This window comes from Topomyia yanbarensis, chromosome 2 (genome assembly GCF_030247195.1).
Source record: "Topomyia yanbarensis strain Yona2022 chromosome 2, ASM3024719v1, whole genome shotgun sequence".
In the NCBI taxonomy this organism is placed as follows: domain Eukaryota; kingdom Metazoa; phylum Arthropoda; class Insecta; order Diptera; family Culicidae; genus Topomyia; species Topomyia yanbarensis.
The window spans coordinates 67,910,123-67,931,736 of record NC_080671.1 but is presented as its reverse complement, the minus strand read 5'-3'; the positions used below and the strand labels follow the sequence as shown (position 1 = coordinate 67,931,736).

The 21,614-nt window shown below is 40.0% G+C and overlaps 2 protein-coding genes across 9 annotated transcripts in view; both read right to left on the bottom strand.

The window, feature by feature from the left end:
• Positions 1-9,900: 9,900 nt before the first annotated feature.
• Positions 9,901-15,428, bottom strand: LOC131679517 (uncharacterized). The gene is made up of 4 exons (XM_058960256.1): positions 14,671-15,428; positions 12,412-14,610; positions 11,663-12,289; positions 9,901-11,602 (listed from the first exon to the last, which is right to left on the bottom strand). The coding sequence occupies exons 1-4, from the start codon at positions 15,426-15,428 to the stop codon at positions 9,901-9,903; spliced, it is 5,286 nt and encodes a 1,761-aa protein (XP_058816239.1).
• Positions 15,429-18,975: 3,547 nt separating this feature from the next.
• LOC131678299 (pupal cuticle protein 36a) overlaps positions 18,976-21,614 on the bottom strand; it is a 43,311-nt gene continuing 40,672 nt past the window's right edge. For all 8 annotated transcript variants that reach the window (XM_058958364.1, XM_058958366.1, XM_058958361.1 and 5 more), the window contains one exon: positions 18,976-19,406. In XM_058958364.1, the coding sequence (XP_058814347.1) occupies positions 19,288-19,406 (119 nt within the window). In that variant the 3' untranslated portion in view covers positions 18,976-19,287. The remainder of the gene's footprint in view (positions 19,407-21,614) is intronic.

The window sequence follows — 21,614 nt, the reverse complement described above, 5'->3', positions numbered from 1 at the left end:
CTTAATTTCAAATGAAAGATACAGTAATACCATTGACTGCTGCTGAATTTCATTCGGTTCTGACTCTTGCTTCCGGAGTTACAGGGGTGTTAGTAAGGATACACTGGAATTTCCCATATAAATCGGTACAATCGTAATACCTCAGAGGCTAAAAACTATTGAAATGGTCACCAAATAACTTCTAATCGCAGATCTAGATCACTGATTGCCAATCAAACATTCTTTGAATATATTGTCCACTATCGACGATTCCGGAAGTCCGGAATTCCGGGCATATTACACAATTAAAGTCAAATCGGTTCTTCGGTGATGACTGAACCGATTTTCTCAAACCAAGTCTCAAATGGAAGGCAAAATATGCAGTTGAGTATTGCGTCGCCGCCCCCCCCCCCGCGTCTTGCCCTTACACCTCCCTCCTTCATCACTCCCCTCCTCTTTGACCACCCTCACGCCCGCATTTCCTTCATCCATCCCGTATACCGAAATAAGATGAAGGATTTCTGACGCATCCTCCACTCCCACTCTACTAACCCCCCATTCCCTACACGTTCAAACCCATTCCACCAACCTTTCCAAATTATAATCACATGAAGATAACATTGAACTCATGCTTATTAAGCTAATTAAATATTATTCTTTTGCCTTTCTCATATAGAAAAGTTATGCAATTGCCAGGCACGTAGCCAGAGGGGGGGCTAGGGGGCTAAAGCCCCCCCCGAAATTTTTCAAAAATAAATTTAAAAAACCGGTGACTTTTAACAAAACTTGTTGCTTATTTGGTTTGAACAAATTATTGAGAAAAAGTTAAAGAAGGCTATTTCTACCGAAGGCAATGGTCACGAAATTCAGTGTGCTTTATGCTTTTGCTCGAGCCAGTGCGAAGCGAACAACAAAAAAGTAACTTTTATATTGTGTGCCTTGTCTGAAGAATACAAGAGACTGTTACTTTAATTGTAGCTGTAATAATCTGTCGAGATTAGTGATTAGTAGAAGCAAGAATTGGTGCTCCAGCCAAATGCGGTGATTATAAAATGATTGATCATTCGCATCCTGAAGGTGTAAATAGAGATTAGACTTTCGGAAACCGGCTCTATCCAGTTCTACCATGGCAGGCATTTAGCGCTCAACAAATTAGTGCAGACGAAACCATTCATTTCGCACAACTTAAAGCACAAGGTTGTGTGTGACAATGCTATAATTAAGATCCTTCTGTATATGGACTATGAGAAAATGAATGTTCCGCTACAAGATCGGATACCGCTTACTCGCAGATTAATGTCACATTTGGGAGAAATGGAATCTATTTGGTAGGGCAATTATTGAGGGCGAAAAGCAAGGAAGATATTCGCGAACATAAAGGCAGCAACTACGATGATGACACGGAAATGTACAATAGCGAGATAGAAATGAACTACTCCCCCCCAAGACATAGTTGGTGAGGAAAAAAATATTTCCTCGCCTCGTAAACAGGTTTCCACGTGCAATGGCTAAGCGCTTGCGCGAGATCTGTAGGACAACCACATAAACTCGTTATATTATTTTTATTGTTTACATAAGGAAATATATAAAAGACCCACGACCCAGTTTGTTATTTTTAAATGATAAGTTTTTGAATTGCACACAATTTTGAATTTCTGTATTAGGTCAGTGCACACTGTACACTCTGTTCTCTGTACACTACTCTGCGCTACACAAAAAGTATTTCAATTTATCTGAGAACGATTGAGCCGAGAATAGAATTTTCATTTCGCGTCATTTTAACGCAATACCATTTTTATTGACGCTTCATTTCATTGTTACGAGTGATTCGTTCCGTACTAATACACTGTTAATCCGTAAATCCGTGATATCTTCGACAAACGTGCAAAAAAAATTCTTTTAAAAGTGGACCGGGCAAAAAGTGGTAAAATAATAGGCAATCACGAAGAGGGACTAAAATGTTGAGACTGATTGAATCTATAAGTCAATAAGTTGGGATAACAGTTTCGATTTCATGTCTTAAGTATGTGACAGTCTTTCGTTCCGTTTTTGCTCGTCATGGAATAAAATGAGAGAGATAATCTTAAATAAGAGAGCAAAGAGAGGAAAAAATCAACCAATCTAAATCGACTCAAGATCACTCTTCTATCTTTACTATACACTCAACACGAGTTCTTTCCGAATTACGCTCTGATCTTCTCATTTCGTCTTCGTTGCGTTAGGTGCAACAACTTTAATTGAAACTTTTTCCCAAATAGTGATAAAACAAACATGTAATCAGACAAACATTACAACTTTCTTCAAGAAATCATACATCTCTTCCAATCTTGATGATGATTGAAAAAAATCAAGAGCTAATTATTTTTATTCACAAACAAACCTATTACTAAACAGATTAGTCTTCATATTTGTTTAATGAATTGGCAAAGAGTTTTGCAAAAGTTTTACAGGAAACGGATAATTTGCTGTAATTTAAAACAGACAACTCTAAAAGAAAGCCTCGGCAAATTAGGTGCAAGTGCGATGTGTTCTCTTCCATGTGTCGGAAGCAAGTGATGCTGAAATTATTATCTATGTTTATAGTCTCTAGTTATTTTGGTGGTGTCATCAATGTTATATTTACCAAATTTTATGTAAATTAGAAGCATTGAGTAATCAGTGCTAAGTAATTTTCTTTCGATTTGTGAATAGATTCTGAGCAGTTTCGCTCAGTAGATTAAATTCTGGGTAGTTTCCATTAGTAGATTAAATCATTGAAATATATATTTGACATTGTCCAAAACCCCACGAATTCCGAAATAAAACCTTCAAATAAATAAATAAAACCAAAATGTTCAAATATAATATTTACTTAATCTAGGTAATCTTCTCAAGTTACAACGGTTTTGCAAGATTGTCAAAAGTCAATAGAGCTAAGGCATTCTTGCTTTGTAGTGAAATCAGTAGTTTTTGCACTCACTTTACATTTTGACTTTTACTATAGTTTTAGGGATCTAGGAAAATCAGTCTACGATATTTTTAATTCATAAGTACAATGATATAAAAAGTACCTAAAAAGAATCAACTTAAATAGATAAAAAGATAGTTATTCTGAGTTGCCTGATAATGTTGTCGAAGATAGTCTTTAACCCATTACCTATGAGAGTCAAATGAAAAAAACATGTATTTTTTTCAGGATTGTTTTGATTACGACATGATCAGTATCATTTAAATTGAAAATTTCATAAAGTCGAGTTAACGCAAACTTCGGATGAAGTCAAAGAGCTAGTAATAGTAGAAAGAAACCTGATCATGAAAATAGGAGTTGAACCTATTTTCTGCATCTACAAATCGCCTGCCTTATCAGAAGATTTGAAGCAAATTTCGACATTCACTTTGTTCGGACATTCTTTGCAACGGTAAACTTTGATTTCACACTGATATATTCCTATTCATGGGGACAACCTTGACGTTGGTTTCGTTCTTCTGATTAGCAAATGCGTGTAAAGTTTCATGAGACGGGTTTTTGGATATTTTTCTACTCATTCCAATTTAGCGTCTTCTACAAATTGTAAAGGTGTATCGAATGTGTAGCATTTTCAAGCAGCGTAGCATGCAGCGTAGCATTTTCAAGCAGCCCTTAATACTTTGAGCTCTTGACTATTCATTTTTGTAACTAGAGAAATTTCTAACTTGTAAATCAAAAATAATCAAATTTAATTCGTCGATGCACTATAGCCTTTCTTGTAACAGGCAACATATTATTAGAGTTTTTAGTGTCTATTGTCTTATTTTTGGAATTGTTTTCACTAAGAACTTTTCATAATTACGTTCAGTTTCCAGTGATTGTTTCAAGTCATCAGAATTAATACATTTATGCAATAATTTTTAAGCCCCTCCCGAAACAAAATCCTGGCTACGGGCCTGGCAATTGCTTCAAAAACCGATTTTCTAACCGAGGCCCGGAGGGCCGAGTCTCATATAACATTAGTCGAGATCGCAAAATATCTGTGTGTATGTATGTGTGTATGTATGTATGTATGTATGTATGTATGTATGTATGTATGTATGTATGTATGTGTGTGTATGTGCGGATTTGTTAACAAAATGTCCACATCGGTTTCTCGGAGATGGCTGAACCGATTTTTACAAACTAAGATTAAAATAAAAGATATAATATTCCCATAGGTTGCTATTGAATTTCATTTTCAACCGACATCTTGTTCCGGATTACGAGTTGAAGAGTATCGTTACAAAACAAAATTGTTGATTTGTCCACATCGGTTTCTCGGAATTTTCTGAACCGATTTTGACAAACTTGATTTTAAATGAAAGGTCGATCAGCTGCTGTTGAATTTTATGTGGATCCGAGTCCTGGTTCCTGAATTACAGGGTGATACGTACGATCACGCAGCAAATCCCGATTCTAACGAATTCTGCGATGAATGTAAAAAGGTGAAGTTTTTTCCAAAATGTAAACAGAACTGTTGAATTTGTAGATCTAGGTCACCAACAGTCATTCAAAGTCTCTTTGGCCACACTGTCCACCATCGACGGATCCGGAAGCATCCAAATTCAGAATAACGGTTATATTGGTTTCTCGAAAATAGCTAGACCGATTTGATCAACTTAGTCTCAAATTAAAGGTGTTGCGTCCCCGGAAACTGATATTAAATTCCATCTCCATCCGACTTCCGGCTCCGGAGTTACGGGTTGTGAAGTGCGATCACATAGAAAACTCCGATTCAAACCGATACCGCGATGAATGCAAAAAGGTGCTCTTATATATACTTACCAAGTGTAATAAGAATGAAAGATATTTCCGTAATGTTATATTGTACGAACCAGCTATTAAATCATAGTTTGGAGAAATGAGAAAGGCACAATTGCACCTCTAGGTGGATTAAAACAGGTTTTTCAGTTCAATATTACCGTGGCTGTTTTTTTTCAAAATTTTAGAACTCGAACTCTTTTAATGAATATAAACAACGCACACATTCTCGTGATTCATGATTGAGAAAGGCACAATTGCACCGCTAGGTGGATTAAAATAGGTTTTGTTGCTACATATTACGCATCTCTCGCCTGATTTTTTTACGAATTCCCCAATTCTCTGTGCAATTATTTGAAAGCTGTCGTTATTATGGTTGAGGAACATCAAATGTTGGATGCATGGTGGCTACGTATACTGTAGTAAACAATTACAGTTAAGTTTTTGTACGATGAAGCGTTCATTTCTGACAGTTTTTTTTGTTATTTTATGGCAACAATGACTTCAATAGTTCTGGTGTGAATTTGGTTATTTTCAGTGGTGTGTATGAAACAATGCGAAGGGGATCAAATTTCTACGAATTTGAAGGGATCAAGTGAACCCACAGCATCTATTTCAGCAAACTTTAGTACAAATATAGTTGAACAAAAAAATCAGCTCAATAATAACGCATTCATATAATTGACATTCTCCTGTAATTCTGTATGCAAAAGTATAGTATGTAGTGGGTGACTTTATCAATTCAATATTAATTCGTCAAAAGGACGAAAGTGTTTTTTGTAAACAAACTTGTTTCGCTCATTAGTCTGCTGCAGAGTAGAATTTCATGAAAAATATGCGTTAATGTAAATTTTTACCCTTCGTAGAAGTAATTTCAATTTTTTCTGCCTTGAAATTACAATAAATTAAGAGAAACCGTCAAAATAAAAGTTTGTTTACAAATCTTATTCGCCCTTTTGCAAATTTAATATGGAATTGTATAAAAGTTTGAAAATTTAGAAAATAAATCTTCTTCAGTTCTTCTGAGATTTTTTTTTCTTTAAATCGGTAAAAAATCGGTAACACATGTCCAAATTATTTTTTTGTGTTAAACAAACTTATGTTTAGATAAAACTACACAACTTTCTAGTATATTCGATTAATGTATTCTGATCCGCCTTTGAGTTACAATGATGGGATCAAGTCTCCCCGAGGATCAAGTGTCCTCAGTCTCCCCTAATGATACTCTTTAAATAGTCGAGGATGACGTCATTCACAGAAGCGTAGTGTGCTGGTAATGGGTGCTCAAATCTGTCGTACGAGACGCTATAGGCACGACGTTACTTGTCTGACAAAAGAGCAACAACTGATTCAAACAGGCACGCGGCACATTTATTTATAACTTTTCGTGTTCGTTTGAGTCACTAACGTCGACGGCTCAGCCGGGGATAGGTCCACTGATGTATGGGAGTTTTCACGTTTTCCGAGATCTATTCATTTGTGCTTGTTTTTCAAGAGTGTGCTATTGAAATACAAAAACACTATAGCAATAAAACATAATTTCAATTAACTCCAAATTGTTTGGTGATAACCCGACGGAAATCCGATCATAAATAACAAAGCTATTAACGTTCAAAACGTTCAAATTAACGCAAAAAGTGACATCGTTTTATTTTAGATTTTAGAATGACACCCTGCCCCAGATAATGCAGTAAGACATTTTCAATGTCAAAATATAATCTTTAATTTGCACCAATTTTAATCCATTTTGCAACGTTTTGATAGTGGTGATAGTGGTTCCAGTTTAAATGAAAAATTACTGTGTTGCCGCACTTTTCAACCCGTAACTCCGGCACCGCAATCCCAATCGAACCGAAATCGATAGCAACCGATGGAAAGGTTGTACCTTTCATTCAAGAGTAAGTTTGTGCAAATCGTTCCAGCCATCTCTCAGAAACAGAGGCAATATTATTTGCCACATAGACACATACACATACAAACATTTTCCAATCTTGTCGAACTGAATCGACTCTCCGGGTTGATCTGAAATCATAAAAATTACCCCGTGTTACCGAGTGTGGAGCGAGTAGAGTGGTTATGACGCATAACCAAATACATCGCGTGTTTTCCACACACACACACCCCCCAAAACGATACTACATTTAAATCGCACGTAAACAGAAACAAACAAAATAAGCCGAAAATCAAAATGTATTCCTATCGATGTTCTCAAAACAGAAATTGTTCAAAATTGTATCATATTTTCATACACATAGTTGAGTGTTCAGAATACATTGGCTTAAATCTAATATCTCGATGTATCAAATCTGATCAGATGATTTCAATAGGTAAAAATTTGTCGATCATTTGTGCTGATGAAGAAGTCTAAGGTATGCTGGGACAGAAACTACGGAATCTAAAGATAATCTAAGATTATTTCCGATCTGACATGTTTAAAGAGCCGGCAGATAGTTGTGCAATTATTTATGAATGATGATAATGACTATATATTTCGGATGCATCAGGATTCAATTCCGTATTATAGCAGCACAACGAACATACTTTGTAATCGAGATTCTTTCGCGCATTCACTAATAACTCGAAACCAAAACTAATGTGGTTTTTGTTTGAGGCGAAACTGAGTCAGTTCCTAACCCCAACTGCTGTCAAAATGTATGAACTGACAGCGGTTGGGGTTAGAACCTGACTCAGTTTCAGGTTCAAGCGAAATCGCCATAAACAAAGTTCATCTGACTGTCCGTGTGGGCAGAGTTGCCAGAAATTGGGTCGTAATTAATGTTGGCTCCCTGGTCCTGGCCAACACCGAAAAGCAATAGAAACCCACCTTTAGATCTAGTGCAGGCAGATAGTAGCCGCCGGGATGTGCAACGGGCTTGAAGCTAAACTGCTTGACGATTGGCGATCGGATTAACTGCCTAATTGATATCAATCCTCCTGTGCACGTAGGCCATCATACGATCAATAAAGCACACGCGGGTTACAATAGTTACACTCCATATAAAACAATTTATTTTACTTAAACCATCTAACATGCATTTATTGAACTTAATCTAAACATATAAAACTTTAGCGTGGTCCAGTGGACCGTTTTCATCGGTGATTGGAAAGACACTGGACTGCACCTTCACACGTAGGTCAGTCCGAAGCTATGCAGTATAGCCTGCGATGTTTTCTGGATTCGGGCGATCTCTCGTTTTGACGATCTCCCGCTCTATCGTTGGTGATGATCGTGGGTTACCACCACATCACAGTGGGACGAGCCCGGACTTAAGTCCATATATGAATGTTATGCGATATTCTCGCTAGTATTTTTCTTCTATCAGCTGAGCCATCAGAGACATTTTTGCGAGATTTTAAGTGATTTGAACGTAAAATGAATTTTTGGCAGCTTTTTTAAGGGCGTAATTCAAATGTTTTTTGCATAATTTGACCATAGGAACTACTACGGTTATTTTCGTTTTTCAAAGAAATGGTTGATTTTATGCATTGCATTACTTGACCAAAATTATCGGTGTGATAAAATTACACCATAAAATCGCCAAAAATAAGTCACTAGTTACTTTTGTTAGTGTTTAGATAACAGTTTGTCATGAATTTTTATTGAATTCAAACTGCAAATGCGATAACAACAACGACGCCCGTGAATGCCCGCGATCACACTATACTCATTCGAAAGCTTTTAATTTTCTCTTTCAAATGAGTATATGCTAGTTTTGCGAAAACTTGCGATAAGCAGTCAAAATTTAAAAAAAACTGGATGGAGACGCATGGTTATTACTGATATTGAATTTGGATAATCACTTTATAGCTAGAATAATGACACGAATACATGCACAACTTTCAAATAGCATTGAGAGCATGATCTACAAGGGTTTTACTAGTGATCAAGACTAAGGAGCTGAGTGGGAAGTATGTTTTTAGATGGTAGAGGTATTAAGACTGATTGAAAATCAACAAATATTTTCAACCATCTGAAATAGGGTATAAATTTCTGGAACTATTTCTTGCTAACTTGCTTAATAACTGTCAAATAGAGTGAACACAGTTGAGTTTTAGTCATTTGGTGAGTCTATTTTGATCCGAATTTGCATAGCACTGATATAGCTTAAGGGTATGCGATATTATCCAAATAAAATAAGAAATGAACCATATACACGAAAAAAGGGTTTTGGATTTATTTTCATTTATGATATGAAATAAGCAATCTAAGCAACTTAAAACACACCTACGAAGAAAAAATCGTTGATAATCTTGTTGATTAGTGAATGTAATTAAACATTCCACTAAGATGCTCAAAATGTTTGTTTTGAAAATGATAGAAAAGGTAGCTTTCATATCAAGTAACCCACTAACAAAATAAATATTCCAAAATTAGTCAAACACATCTTATTTGATTCGCAAAAACAAAATAGTCATTTCTGAAGCCCCATAATAAGTTGTCAATTAATTCATTTCAATATGGAAAATAAATTCCAAATTACTATTGAAAAAAAACATTATAAAAGACAAAATACTTATTTTTGAGCCACTCTAATAAGTAGTAAAGCTAATTTCTGATTTTATAATTAAAATAGAAATTTAGCGCACAAAAACTTTTTTTAAATTTTTTTTGTATCTTCGCTACAAAATAATTCTTTGAGCCACCCTAATGCATAATGATTTTTTTTTACATGTGTTAATATCAAAAACGATTTAGTACACGAAAATTAATATACACAAATTTTAAGAACGACTTCGAATAATTTTTTTTTTTGAGACGCCCTAATGAATAGTAAACGCTTATTTTTGAAATGTTTTAATATCAAAAACGAATTCAGCGTATCAAAATTACATAAAATCGTCCTATTTAAACCGATACGGCAAAGTTTGGACTTTAGTCCACCTTTTGTTCTAAGTCGTCCCACTGTGCACATGTCCGTCGATCGTGCAGCACTACCACGATAACGGCTGACACTGCTGATAGTACTACCCTGACGACACGATGACGATCCCGCTCATGATGATGGTTGATAGCGAAATGGACTGTATGGGTTGGTGTATCATTCCAGGGCTGTAGTGGGAGGTGGGTGGTTCTATTCCTGAACATCCTCACCCACCCAGAAATAGCAGAATTTCTGAAAAATAAACAAGAAAACTCCTCTTCGACCAGGACAGGATGTGGGGAAGTGTAGTTACTGGGGTTCTCGTTCAGTAGAATCATCGTTCTCGGAGCATTCTGCAGTAGGTAAAATGCACAGTTTCTCAACCGGTCGTGTCAGCAACCCAGTGGCTGTTTTCAGGGTCACCACTCGTACGACGCCGTCTGCTCCCGGATGAACAACTTCGATTCTTCCCATTTTCCACCGGAAAGGCGGCTGATTTTCATCCTGAATAATTACCAGCCTTCCGACCTCCACTTGTACAGGTGGACGCCAGCGTTTCACTCTGCCTTGTAGCTGGGACAGGTATTCCCTCCGCCATCTCGTCCAGAAATCTTGCAACTTCCGTTGCACCAGTTGCCATTGTTTCAGACGATTTGTTGGAACATTTTGATAGTTCGGTTCTGGGATAGACTGCAACGAAGATCCTACCAGGAAGTGAGCAGGGGTTAATGGTTCCAGGTCGTTGGGATCATCGGAGACAGCTGTGATTGGTCGCGAATTCAAGCATCCCTCGACTTGAACCAGCAAGGTGTGCATATCCTCAGGTGTGATTGGACTGTCACCGATGACCCTTAAGAGATGATGCTTAGCTGAACGGACTGCGGCTTCCCACAAACCGCCGAAATGTGGTCCACTTGGGGGACTGAAGTGCCAGTGCATTCCTTCTTCCGCACAATACCTGGACACCTGCTCGCAATGCTGCTTGTTTTCAATAAGAGAAAAAAAATCTTGGATCCTATTGCGAGCTCCGACAAAATTTGTGCCATTGTCGGAATATAAGTCGGTGCACTTGCCCCTTCGTGCCACGAACCTTCTAAGTGCTTGCATAAACCGATCTGTAGACAAGTCCGACACCAACTCAATGTGTACTGCTTTGGTACAAAGACAGATGAATATGGCGACATATGCCTTCACTGCTCCTCGTCTTGGTACGGGTCTCAAATACACTGGCCCGAAATAGTCCACACCTGTTTTCGAAAATGGCCGAGAAACTGTCACGCGAGCTGATGGCAATTCTCCCATGAACTGCTGTACCGGAGTTGGTTTCGCACGAAAACATCTTTGGCATTTGTGCACAACATGTCTTACCATATCTCTTCCACGCAAAGGCCAGAAACGAAGCTTTACTACACTCAAAAGTAGATGTGGTCCAGCATGAAGCAATCGCTCGTGGTAATGTTGCAGTAGCATCCGAGTGAAGCGATGACGAGCTGGAAGAGCTATAGGGTGCTTGGTATCATCCGATTCTTGTGAATGTTTGAGTCGTCCACCAAGCCTAATAAGACGGTCTTCTGCGACACCAGGGTTGTACCAACGTAAAGCCGATTGACCTGATACTGGCTTACCATTCGTTAGAGCCTTCCACTCATTAGCAAACCCTTCCAGTTGTACACGACGAACAAGGGTTTCTTCTGCTTTCCGCAGTTCGATGGTAGTAATAAAGCCAGGTGGCTGATTTTCCTTTGGAGTGCGAAGCAGTTTAATGAGGCGCAACCAAATAGCTGTACGTCGAACCAGATCCGAATATGATGAGAACTTGCAGATGTACCAATCGTTGAATTCCTTTACCGATGAACATGTTGTTGCGACAACAGCGCGACGCCTTTCTTCGTTTCCTTCCTCGCTGTTACAATCGCCAGGAGACTGAGGCCACCGCTCTCCAAATTCTGCCAACCAGGTAGGGCCCTGCCACCAGAAGGAGTTACTGAGAATGTCCTGTGGAGAAACCCCTCTGGATATTAAATCTGCTGGATTGTCTTTGCCAGGAACATGACGCCACTCTCCTTCTTACGTCAAGTTCTGGATCTTTGCCACCCTGTTGGCAATAAACGTGCTCCACGTCGTCGGAACCGCGTTAATCCAACGCAATACGCAGGTAGAATCAGTCCAGAAGTAAGCAGGCATTCTAATTCCGATGGATTTCTGAACCTTTTCGAACAACTGGGCTGCGAGAAGCGCTCCACACAACTCCAACCTCGGAATTGTCTGGCTTTTCAATGGAGCAACCTTTGATTTAGAGGTTAACAGTCGAACCGCTACCTTCTCCTCTACATCCTGGCTGCGAATATAAAGGCAAGCCCCGTATGCCTTCTCAGAGGCATCCGAGAAGCAGTGTATTTCTGAGGATACGGCACCGGGTAGGATTACACTTCGTTCGATGCGTATATCGTTGAGTAGTGGCAATTGCAGATGAAATTTCCGCCAACTCTCACCCACCATCGGTGGTAACGATTGATCCCAATCCAAACGATTTCCATCGTTGTCTCTAAGAGTCCATAAAAGCTGCATGAACAGCTTGGCGGTCGTGATGGTGGCGCCTATAAGTCCCAAAGGATCGAATAGTGTAGCTATTATCGATAAAACCCGACGTTTTGATAGTGCATCCGTTTCATCCGGTGGTGGAATGTTGAACTGGAACCTGAAAACATCAGTATTCGGTATCCACGTGAGCCCCAATGTCTTCACTGAGGGATCTGGGTCTAAACTTATTCCCTTGGTATCACGAATTGCCAAATCATCGTTGGAAATGCCTTCCAATACTTGCGTCGAGTTCGACGCCCACTTCCTGAGCCGAAATATAATCCACTATCCAGCAGTTCGTTTAATTGAATCCTTAGCAGCATCGCCTCATTCACATCATTCGAACCTGTTATCACATCATCCATATACGTGTCCTTGATGACTGCCCTTGCAGCCAACGGAAATCGATACTCTTCATCTGTTGCCAGTTGTTGCAGCGTTCGAGTTGCCAGGAACGGTGCTGGTTTGGTACCATAGGTAACCGTATTTAGCTCGTACATTGATACCTCCTCAGTAGGTGACGAGCGCCAAAGGATGCATTGCAATGGCCTCTCCTCCGGACTGATCAAGATCTGCCGAAACATTTTTTCAACGTCGGCCACGAGCATTATCTGCTTGGTCCTGCATCTCAAGATAATCGACCGTAGATCCTCCTGGATTACTGGCCCCACCAGCAATACGTCGTTTAACGAGATGCCCGACGATGTGTTACAGGACGCGTCAAAGACTACTCGAACCTTGGTAGTAGTGCTCGCCTCCTTAACTACTGGGTGATGCGGTAGGTAGCATCGCCTAACTGGAGCACTCGCCGTTGCCTCGACCCTTCGCATGTGTCCCAAACGATGATATTCCTCCATGAATGAAACGTACTGTTCCCGTAGACCAGCGTCCCTTGCCAGCCTTCGCTCTGTGCCTAGGAGCCTTCGGAATGCGATGTCTCTTGAATCGCCCATCCGAGTAAGGATTGTTTCGTCCTTTGGTAGAGAAACAGTATACCGCCCATCTGCTCCACGCTGAACTGTTTGTGCAAACAATGCCTCACAGCGCGCCTCCTCAGGAGAATAATTTACCGTTGATTCGATTCCTTCACAATCCCAGAATCGTTCCACCAGCGCTTCCAAACTATCCGACGTGGAAACATTGCAATTAATCTTTAGTGACTGAGTGGGGTTTGATAAGCCGCCGCAAACCACCCACCCGAATACCGACTCGTTTAACGCTGGCATTTGCTCGCCAAGTAATATTTTCCGACCAATTACGAAGAAGTCAAAAAAGGCTTCAATGCCGAGTACCATGTCCACCCCCTTGGACACACAGAATGACGGATCGGCCAATTTAACACCATTTGGAATTGCCCATCCTGCTGCGTTGATTGTGGCTGTGGGTAGATTTACCGTCACCTTGGGTAATACGAGAAAGCTCATTTCCCGTGAAAAGTCAGAAACGCGTGACCGAATCGTGGTTAAAATCCGCTGCTTGACCTTAGTGGCGGTCTGACCGATTCCGAGAACCGAAATTTTTACCTTTTGTCGTCCAACCTTCAACCTTTGACTCAATCGCTCCGTTACAAAATTGCTCTCCGACCCCGAGTCTAGCAGTGCACGAGCGGGGAAATGTCTGCCGTCATCATCCTCGATAACGACTACTGCGGTGGCCAGTAACACCTGCGATGAAAATTGTTGAACTGTGTTAGATGCTGACACATCGGTAGCTGCTACGTTGGCCACTTGAAGAGATTCAGGTGTCTGAGGCTCCTTGGATGTAGATGCGTTCTCACCATTAGCAATTTTTGCTTCCTTGGCATTATTTTCCTTCTCTCGTTTGAAGCAAACCATCGTGTGATGCCGACCCTTACAATTTCGACAGGAAAATTTGGACTGACAATTCTTCGCCTGGTGGCCCTGCCTAAAGCAGTTACGACAGAGGGAGTGAGTCCGAAGTAGTGCTTCCCGATCTGATACTGACATCCGCTGGAATGCACCGCACTGATACAGCAGATGGTTCGCCGTGCATGCCACGCAACGTCCCCCAGACGATTGTGCTGTACTGTAGCTAGTCTTCACAACAGGTGGTTTCTGTTTCGAAGGCACTTGTGACTGCTGGGTGCCCCTGTTGTCCACCGACCTTGGTGGTAGCGACTCCAACACCTGCACTCGACGATGGAGAAAGTCTGTGAGATCCTTCAGTGTATCCACTTCCTTGCTTGACGAGTACTCTTCCCACCCCCTACGAGTCACTGGGTCCAGACGCGTGGTGAGAAGGCTAATGAGAAGAAGATCCTTGTAATCTCCAGGTTGTACAGCTTGATCGAGAGTTTGGACAGCCCTCTCAAAACTCTCCAGAAGAATATGTAGCTCTGATGCGGACTCCTTCGAAAGGCTAGGCAACTTGAACAGCGACTCCATCTGTCGCTTTCTCAGCAGCTTGCTGTTGTTGTACCTTTTTAACAACATTTCCCAGGCAATTTGATAATTTGCCTTAGGCCGATGACATGCTTACGCGATTTGCGATGCGGTAGCGGTAAGCGAAGCGAATGCGTTTGACCTATCTCTTTGGTGTGTGCATGTAGAACGCGTAATACTGTCATAGTAAAAGCGGGGCGAACGCGGCAAAACACTATGTAAAGTGCTCAGACGCGTCCGCAAACGCTTCGCTTTCCGCTTCAGCTTGTCATCGGCCTTAGTGATCTGCAAAGGGTCAATAAGGCTCTTTAGTTCACTTTGCAGACACCCTTTGAGGTAATGGAACTTTTCCACTTCGGGCAAGTCCGACTTCCAATGGATGAGTGAAGTGAAAAGGTCCCGAAAACTAAGCCACTCGTCGATGTCACCGTTGAAAAACTGCAGTTTTATCTGTGGGAGGCGTACGTGCTCCAACGTGCCATGCATCGACGTCTCTCCGACACGGATGGACTGTTCCAAAACCGAATGTTCCTGTCGCTCCTTGACCCTATCTACGAGAAACGATTTTGCCCGGTAGTAATAGTCACTAAATTCCTTTCGTTCCTTCTCGTAACCATCACCATCGGCAGGAAAATCATCGTGGCATTTTATCTCGACTAGGATGTCACTAAACCTTTCCCACAGCTCGTCGAGTTTCTGCAGGCGTATTTCCGCATCGGTGATAGTAGTTTCTTCCGTGCAGTTCTCCACAAACTGCCATATATCGTTGAACGAGGACTGAACATCCTTTAACCTCGTCGTCAGCGCCTTCAGGGATGCTCCTTTCTTGGCAGCGGATGATGCAGTAGGAGGCATGGTGGTCGTTCGTCAGAAGCGAGAGGAGATGAAATTGGTGTAGTATACTGCGATTGGTCCTAGCTTCGCCAGGCATATACTATTCTGTATTTTACCTGGACGAAAAAATGCTGCGCAGAGATCAAATGCAGATCTCAAAGTAAAATCAGCAGTGGTACTCCAATGTTGACCTTGTATTCGTTAATATTGCTCAGGTGCGCGACGCAAATTATTTATTGCGAGAAGAGGAGGAGAATTCTGGTGTAGTATCAATAAACCTTGGCCACGGCTGGCCATATACCACTGTATCTCACCTGGAGAAACAAGCAGTGCAACCGAACATCCCAATCCAAGGTAAAAGAATCCAAATAGTTTCGTGCAAACTCAATCCAGGGCTCAACAAAGGTACAAGAACACAGTCGAAAAGGATAACAATAATCAAGATGTGTATTTTCCGAATCCAGCCTCGGCTGACATATACTCTATTCTAGACTAACCTGGAAAACCTTGATGTGGCGCTCCCTCTTCGAATCACGTCCTTGATCCCGATTTAATTGATTGTCGAAAGTTCCTGATAAAGTCTTCCTTGACACTGGTTAATGATGATGAAACGCAACCGACGTCGATCACGTAGTAAATAATTTCGTCAAACTCCAACCGATGATCGAGTGCCGATGTTTATGGAAACGGCAACCGTAAATGAATCACAATTCCGTTGATATCGATTTCATCTCCCGCAATCGAGAAAACAATTGGTTATCCGAACAACGGCAAGAAAAATTGGTGTTAGCACGAGTTTGTGTGCCAGCTTCGGCTGGACATATAGTAGCGGATCAACTCACCTGAGAAAAATCCTTTGGCGCCAATGTCCAGGCGAAAAGCGATGGCGGAATTTGAGCGTCGGTCCAACATGCGATGGCCGATCAGGTATTGTGTAATTGTTTCCCTTGGTAAAGCCGCGATGGCGGTTTTTAATAGTGCCCGCGATGACAATGGCGCCGACCCAGCATCGACGCGTCCGCTGGTAGGTTTCTTTGACACCAGACCCGGTCCGGGATCCGGTTCGAAGGACCAAAATGTTGGCTCCCTGGTCCTGGCCAACACCGAAAAGCAATAGAAACCCACCTTTAGATCTAGTGCAGGCAGATAGTAGCCGCCGGGATGTGCAACGGGCTTGAAGCTAAACTGCTTGACGATTGGCGATCGGATTAACTGCCTAATTGATATCAATCCTCCTGTGCACGTAGGCCATCATACGATCAATAAAGCACACGCGGGTTACAATAGTTACACTCCATATAAAACAATTTATTTTACTTAAACCATCTAACATGCATTTATTGAACTTAATCTAAACATATAAAACTTTAGCGTGGTCCAGTGGACCGTTTTCATCGGTGATTGGAAAGACACTGGACTGCACCTTCACACGTAGGTCAGTCCGAAGCTATGCAGTATAGCCTGCGATGTTTTCTGGATTCGGGCGATCTCTCGTTTTGACGATCTCCCGCTCTATCGTTGGTGATGATCGTGGGTTACCACCACATGTCCGTCGATCGTGCAGCACTACCACGATAACGGCTGACACTGCTGATAGTACTACCCTGACGACACGATGACGATCCCGCTCATGATGATGGTTGATAGCGAAATGGACTGTATGGGTTGGTGTATCATTCCAGGGCTGTAGTGGGAGGTGGGTGGTTCTACTCCTGAACAATTAATTTATTTGCCGTGGTTGCAATAATCACATTTTGTGGTTTTTAACCGCCTTAAATATTGTGATGGAAGAGGTATACGGGGAATTTCTATGGGGCCACACTAATTAACTAATGTCAGATCGGGATGAAATTCAACAGCAGCCAATTGAAGCATTGCATCAATCATTTCAAATTTGAAAGATGGTGGACATCGATGAAGAATCATATGAGGAATAGACGTGAAATTAATGCTGAACATTGGCAACTTCTCCGGGGGTCAAGACCGTCCAAGCGTCTTCTGACCTGCAAATCTACGTAATTTAATACCAATTGTAATAAGTTTTGCATCTTCTAGGTATCATGGTGGTTCCAGTTTATATGGGGATTTACTTTATTACCGCACGTCTAATCCAGTAACTCCGGAGCCGGATGTCGTATCAATAATAATTTCAAAAGCAACCAATGCCTTTCATTTGAGACTAAGTTTTAGAAAATCGGTTCGATTATCTTCAAGTAACCGATGTGCAATTGTTGGTAACATGCATAAGCACACACATAATTGTCGAACTCAACGAATTGAGTCGAACGGTATGAGTTTCGGACCATCGGGCCTCTGTTTAACGATCGATTTTCAGTCTGATTGCATAAACTTTCAATATAAGAAAGGTAAAATGTTTTATATGGAAAATTCACGTGTGATCGGATTACTCAACTCCGGAACCAATACTTCGTTCAAACGAAATTCGATAGCAATCAATGTGAATAAGACTTCATTTAAGACTAAGATTATGAGAATCGAGCCAGCAATATATGAGAAACAGGTAGAATCTAATTTTGGAACTTGGCCATTTTCCCGAATTTCTGGGATCTTCAACAGTTCTCAATGTAGCCAAGGAGACCTTTATTTGCAATTAGTGATCTGGTGGACCAATAATTTCAAGCAATTTAGAACTCATTTCTATTAGTTTTGAATCATTTAGATTTAATGATTGTACCGGTTTATATGGGAATTTCGCATGTGTCTGCATAGTTTAACCCGTAACAGTTCAAATTGATAGTTCAAATTGTTCTGCTAATTTTGCTCGAAGCTCGATCTTCACTATTCAGACACGTTACGGCATGCCTCAATCTTTAAATGTTTATTAAAAAGTTTGAATATTGCACTGCTAATTGATGAAAAGTGTTGTTTTGGACATGTTGATGAATAACAAAAACTTTGCACCATAATGCATCAACAAATTAAACGAACTCGAGTATTATAAAGTGGTACCGAAGGGAATCGATTCTGTACATTGTGGATCGAACTTAACGCTACGTTTTAGATCTTGGCATTGAAATCATGGCTGCGTAGCAGATATCTGACTTGAATAGGGATCATCATCTTTGCTTCGTTGCTAAGAACCGGTGCAGTTAAAAAATACAAAATGCTCGCGTTCAAGCGAATCGAAAAGACGAGTACAATGTACCCTTATTTATCCTACCATTTGAGCTAATGCGTTGAAATAAGATAGCAGACACTGCTCTAACTAATGTGTTCCAATGGGTGGGATGAATAGAGGAACTAAGATGAATTAGGGCGCAGCAACCCTACATATACACAGACCATTTCCGATCTCGTCGAACTGAGTCGACTCGGTCCTTCCGTCTTCGATATTCCGAGCGATTGCATAACCTTTCTATATGAGAAAGGCAAAGATGTGCAACATATTTTAGACACTCACACTGTTGGATCCTCTTCAACCGCAATGTTGAAGCTCACTAAAACAAAATTGAACGAAAGAAAACCGAAAGCGTTCTTTCTAAAAGCATATATTTTCTGGAATGACCTGAAATTTTATTATTTATGAAAAAGTAAACAAACGTTAATCAAATATCGAATGATAAGAAACATTTTATTGGATCTCAAAAATTTCGAGCATTATTAAAATATTTTGAAACATGGAAAGCAAATGTTTCCGATAAAGCGACTCTCTCAGCTCAGCTATCCCTAAGTACAGTGAATGTTCTCCGCGGCTATATCTACCATATGTTTTAAATAATTTGTTCATTAAATTACACATAAAATCCAGCGTAATCAGTGCAACATCTGCTGTAATCCCATGCTTCAATTCAGATCATATAGTAATGATGTGTCCTTTTTGCCGGGCGACCGCTTTCCCTTCCCGCGATGTTTACCCCCATTACGAGCGAACGTGATACGAGGTCACTTTCCCATTATCGTTCACCGTGGTGGCAGCTTCGCGATGCGTTTGCCCATTGATGTTGGATGACGATGAGAAGCTGGAAACACCGACGAAGCCTGAAATGAAAACAATCGATTTTTAATATGAACAGAGCGAGTCGATGTGTACTGGAATTATATGTTAACAAGTGCAAGCTCTGAATTGTTTTACTATATACTACGCGAATGAAAGATTTTGTTCTCATCGGGTTGTGTAATTTTTCATAAAAACAAACAATTTTTGTTAAACAATTATATTGCAAAAAACCCATTTCTTTGATTTTGTTATATTTTGTCAAAAAAAAACCAAAGAAAACCGAAACATTTTGAATTCTAGTGCATGTTAGGTAACTTATCAGTAAAAAGTTTTTTTTAACGATATCTTCATACAAGTTTTGAAATTTCATGCTAATTGACAGAGAATATTGTAATTGTTTACAGAATACGAATCAAAATGAACTTAACAAAAATCTGCCAAAATGCGATAGTTGCCATGATGTTTGGATTATGGATTGGTTGCTTTCTCATTATTGCTAAAATCAATCAACAACATATACGCAAATGCTTGGTAAATACTTGTTCTACTTTGCCGTACAATTTCTGTTCAATTTGATCATTTTTCTTATTTGACCACAATTATATTATTCGTCAAAAGTATAAATATGGCAACACTGAAAACATCATTTCACTATTCCTGCCCAGTAAACGATAATGCGCACAGTGTCGCCTAGCCGGACAAAACCCCGAAATTTCATTTTCGGGTTTTCGATATTTAATATTTTTTCTGTTAGTAAACAGGTTGGTCTTGAGGACGAAAGATAATTTTTTTTTACAGAGCTTCAAAGGTGAAATAGATTATCAACTTTGGAAAAAAAAACCTGAGTTATTCAAATGCATTTATCCTTATAGTTAAGATTCCGATTAGAATCAAAGTGGTTTCATTTGAAAGGTTATTCGCTGGACTTGCTTACTTGCTATTCAATTTAGTCGATACAAGCCTTTTTTCTCGCTTAGACATGAAGAACATAGAATAAATATATACATTAAGTTCAAATTATAATGTTTATTACGGCACAGCATTTATGGCCGCCCTTTCCGCTGCTAACGTCATAATCACCATAGCAGCGACGCACAGTGGCCGGAGGCTGGCCAAAACCTCAAAAATTTATTTTTGAAATATTAATATTTTATATTTTTCCTAAACTTCACATGTATTGAATGATGTATATTCGAAATTTTATGATCATTGGATAAGAACACAATTTTTAACACGAGTTTAAACATTCCAAAGTCCGGATTTTTTAATGATTTTCATTTCCGAAACCACCATTGCTCTGTTCACTTCAAATGCATCTTGCTCTTTTGATTTTGGTTCGATTTTAGCACAACTAGTTTCATTGTGTAGAGGAACTAAAAGACTTGGTTAGTGAGTAAAACACATTTGGTAAATTTGCTTGAAACTGTGACTTTTTAGTTTAAATATGTTTAAGGTGGTCAGATCAAAAATACTTTTTTCACTAATGTATTCTGTACAAATTTCGGAATCATTTCGGAACGGGCACATAGTATACATTCTATGTGAAATTACCTCTACTTTTCGAATATCATGGTCTCGTTCTGCGCCAAGGTGCGCAAAAAGTTTTAAGCAGATTTTGAAGCTTTATTGCTGATATGGAGACGCATGGTGTTTTGTGTAAAATAGTTAGACAATCTACAGTAAACCAACACGTTCAACAATGGTTTTTAAGTAGTGCTCTTCATGTTTTATGATATTGTTGACATTGGTGAACAGTAACGGAAAATCTATCATGAAAACGGGATCATAGTTATAAGAAAGGTTCAATGACACTGTATGGAAAAATGCATTTAATATTTTACGACTTTTGACATCAAGAATGAGCTCAGCACCTCAAAATTAGCTTAAATTATGATTTTCAGCCAAATTAGGTAACATTTGAGGTTTTGTCCGACTTTTGTTTGAAGAGCCGCCACTGTGCGACGCGTTACTGTCATTTGACAAACGCTATGACAACATGCGAATTGCATTGAACCTGTAGTGTCAGATCAAGCAGTGAAATTATGTTTACGTTTAGTATATGTAGGTGTGATAAAATGTGACTCGTTCTCTTTCGCTATCCCACCACCGCTGTGAGCAGTCGGTTTGGTAGTTGTACTAATAAATTTTTTGATTTGCCATTGAATCCGAACTCTGCTACCTACGTTCCTGCCGTCGCTCGTTCTGCCACCGTTCTGCACCTTCGTAAAGTATGCATTGTACTTGCCTGC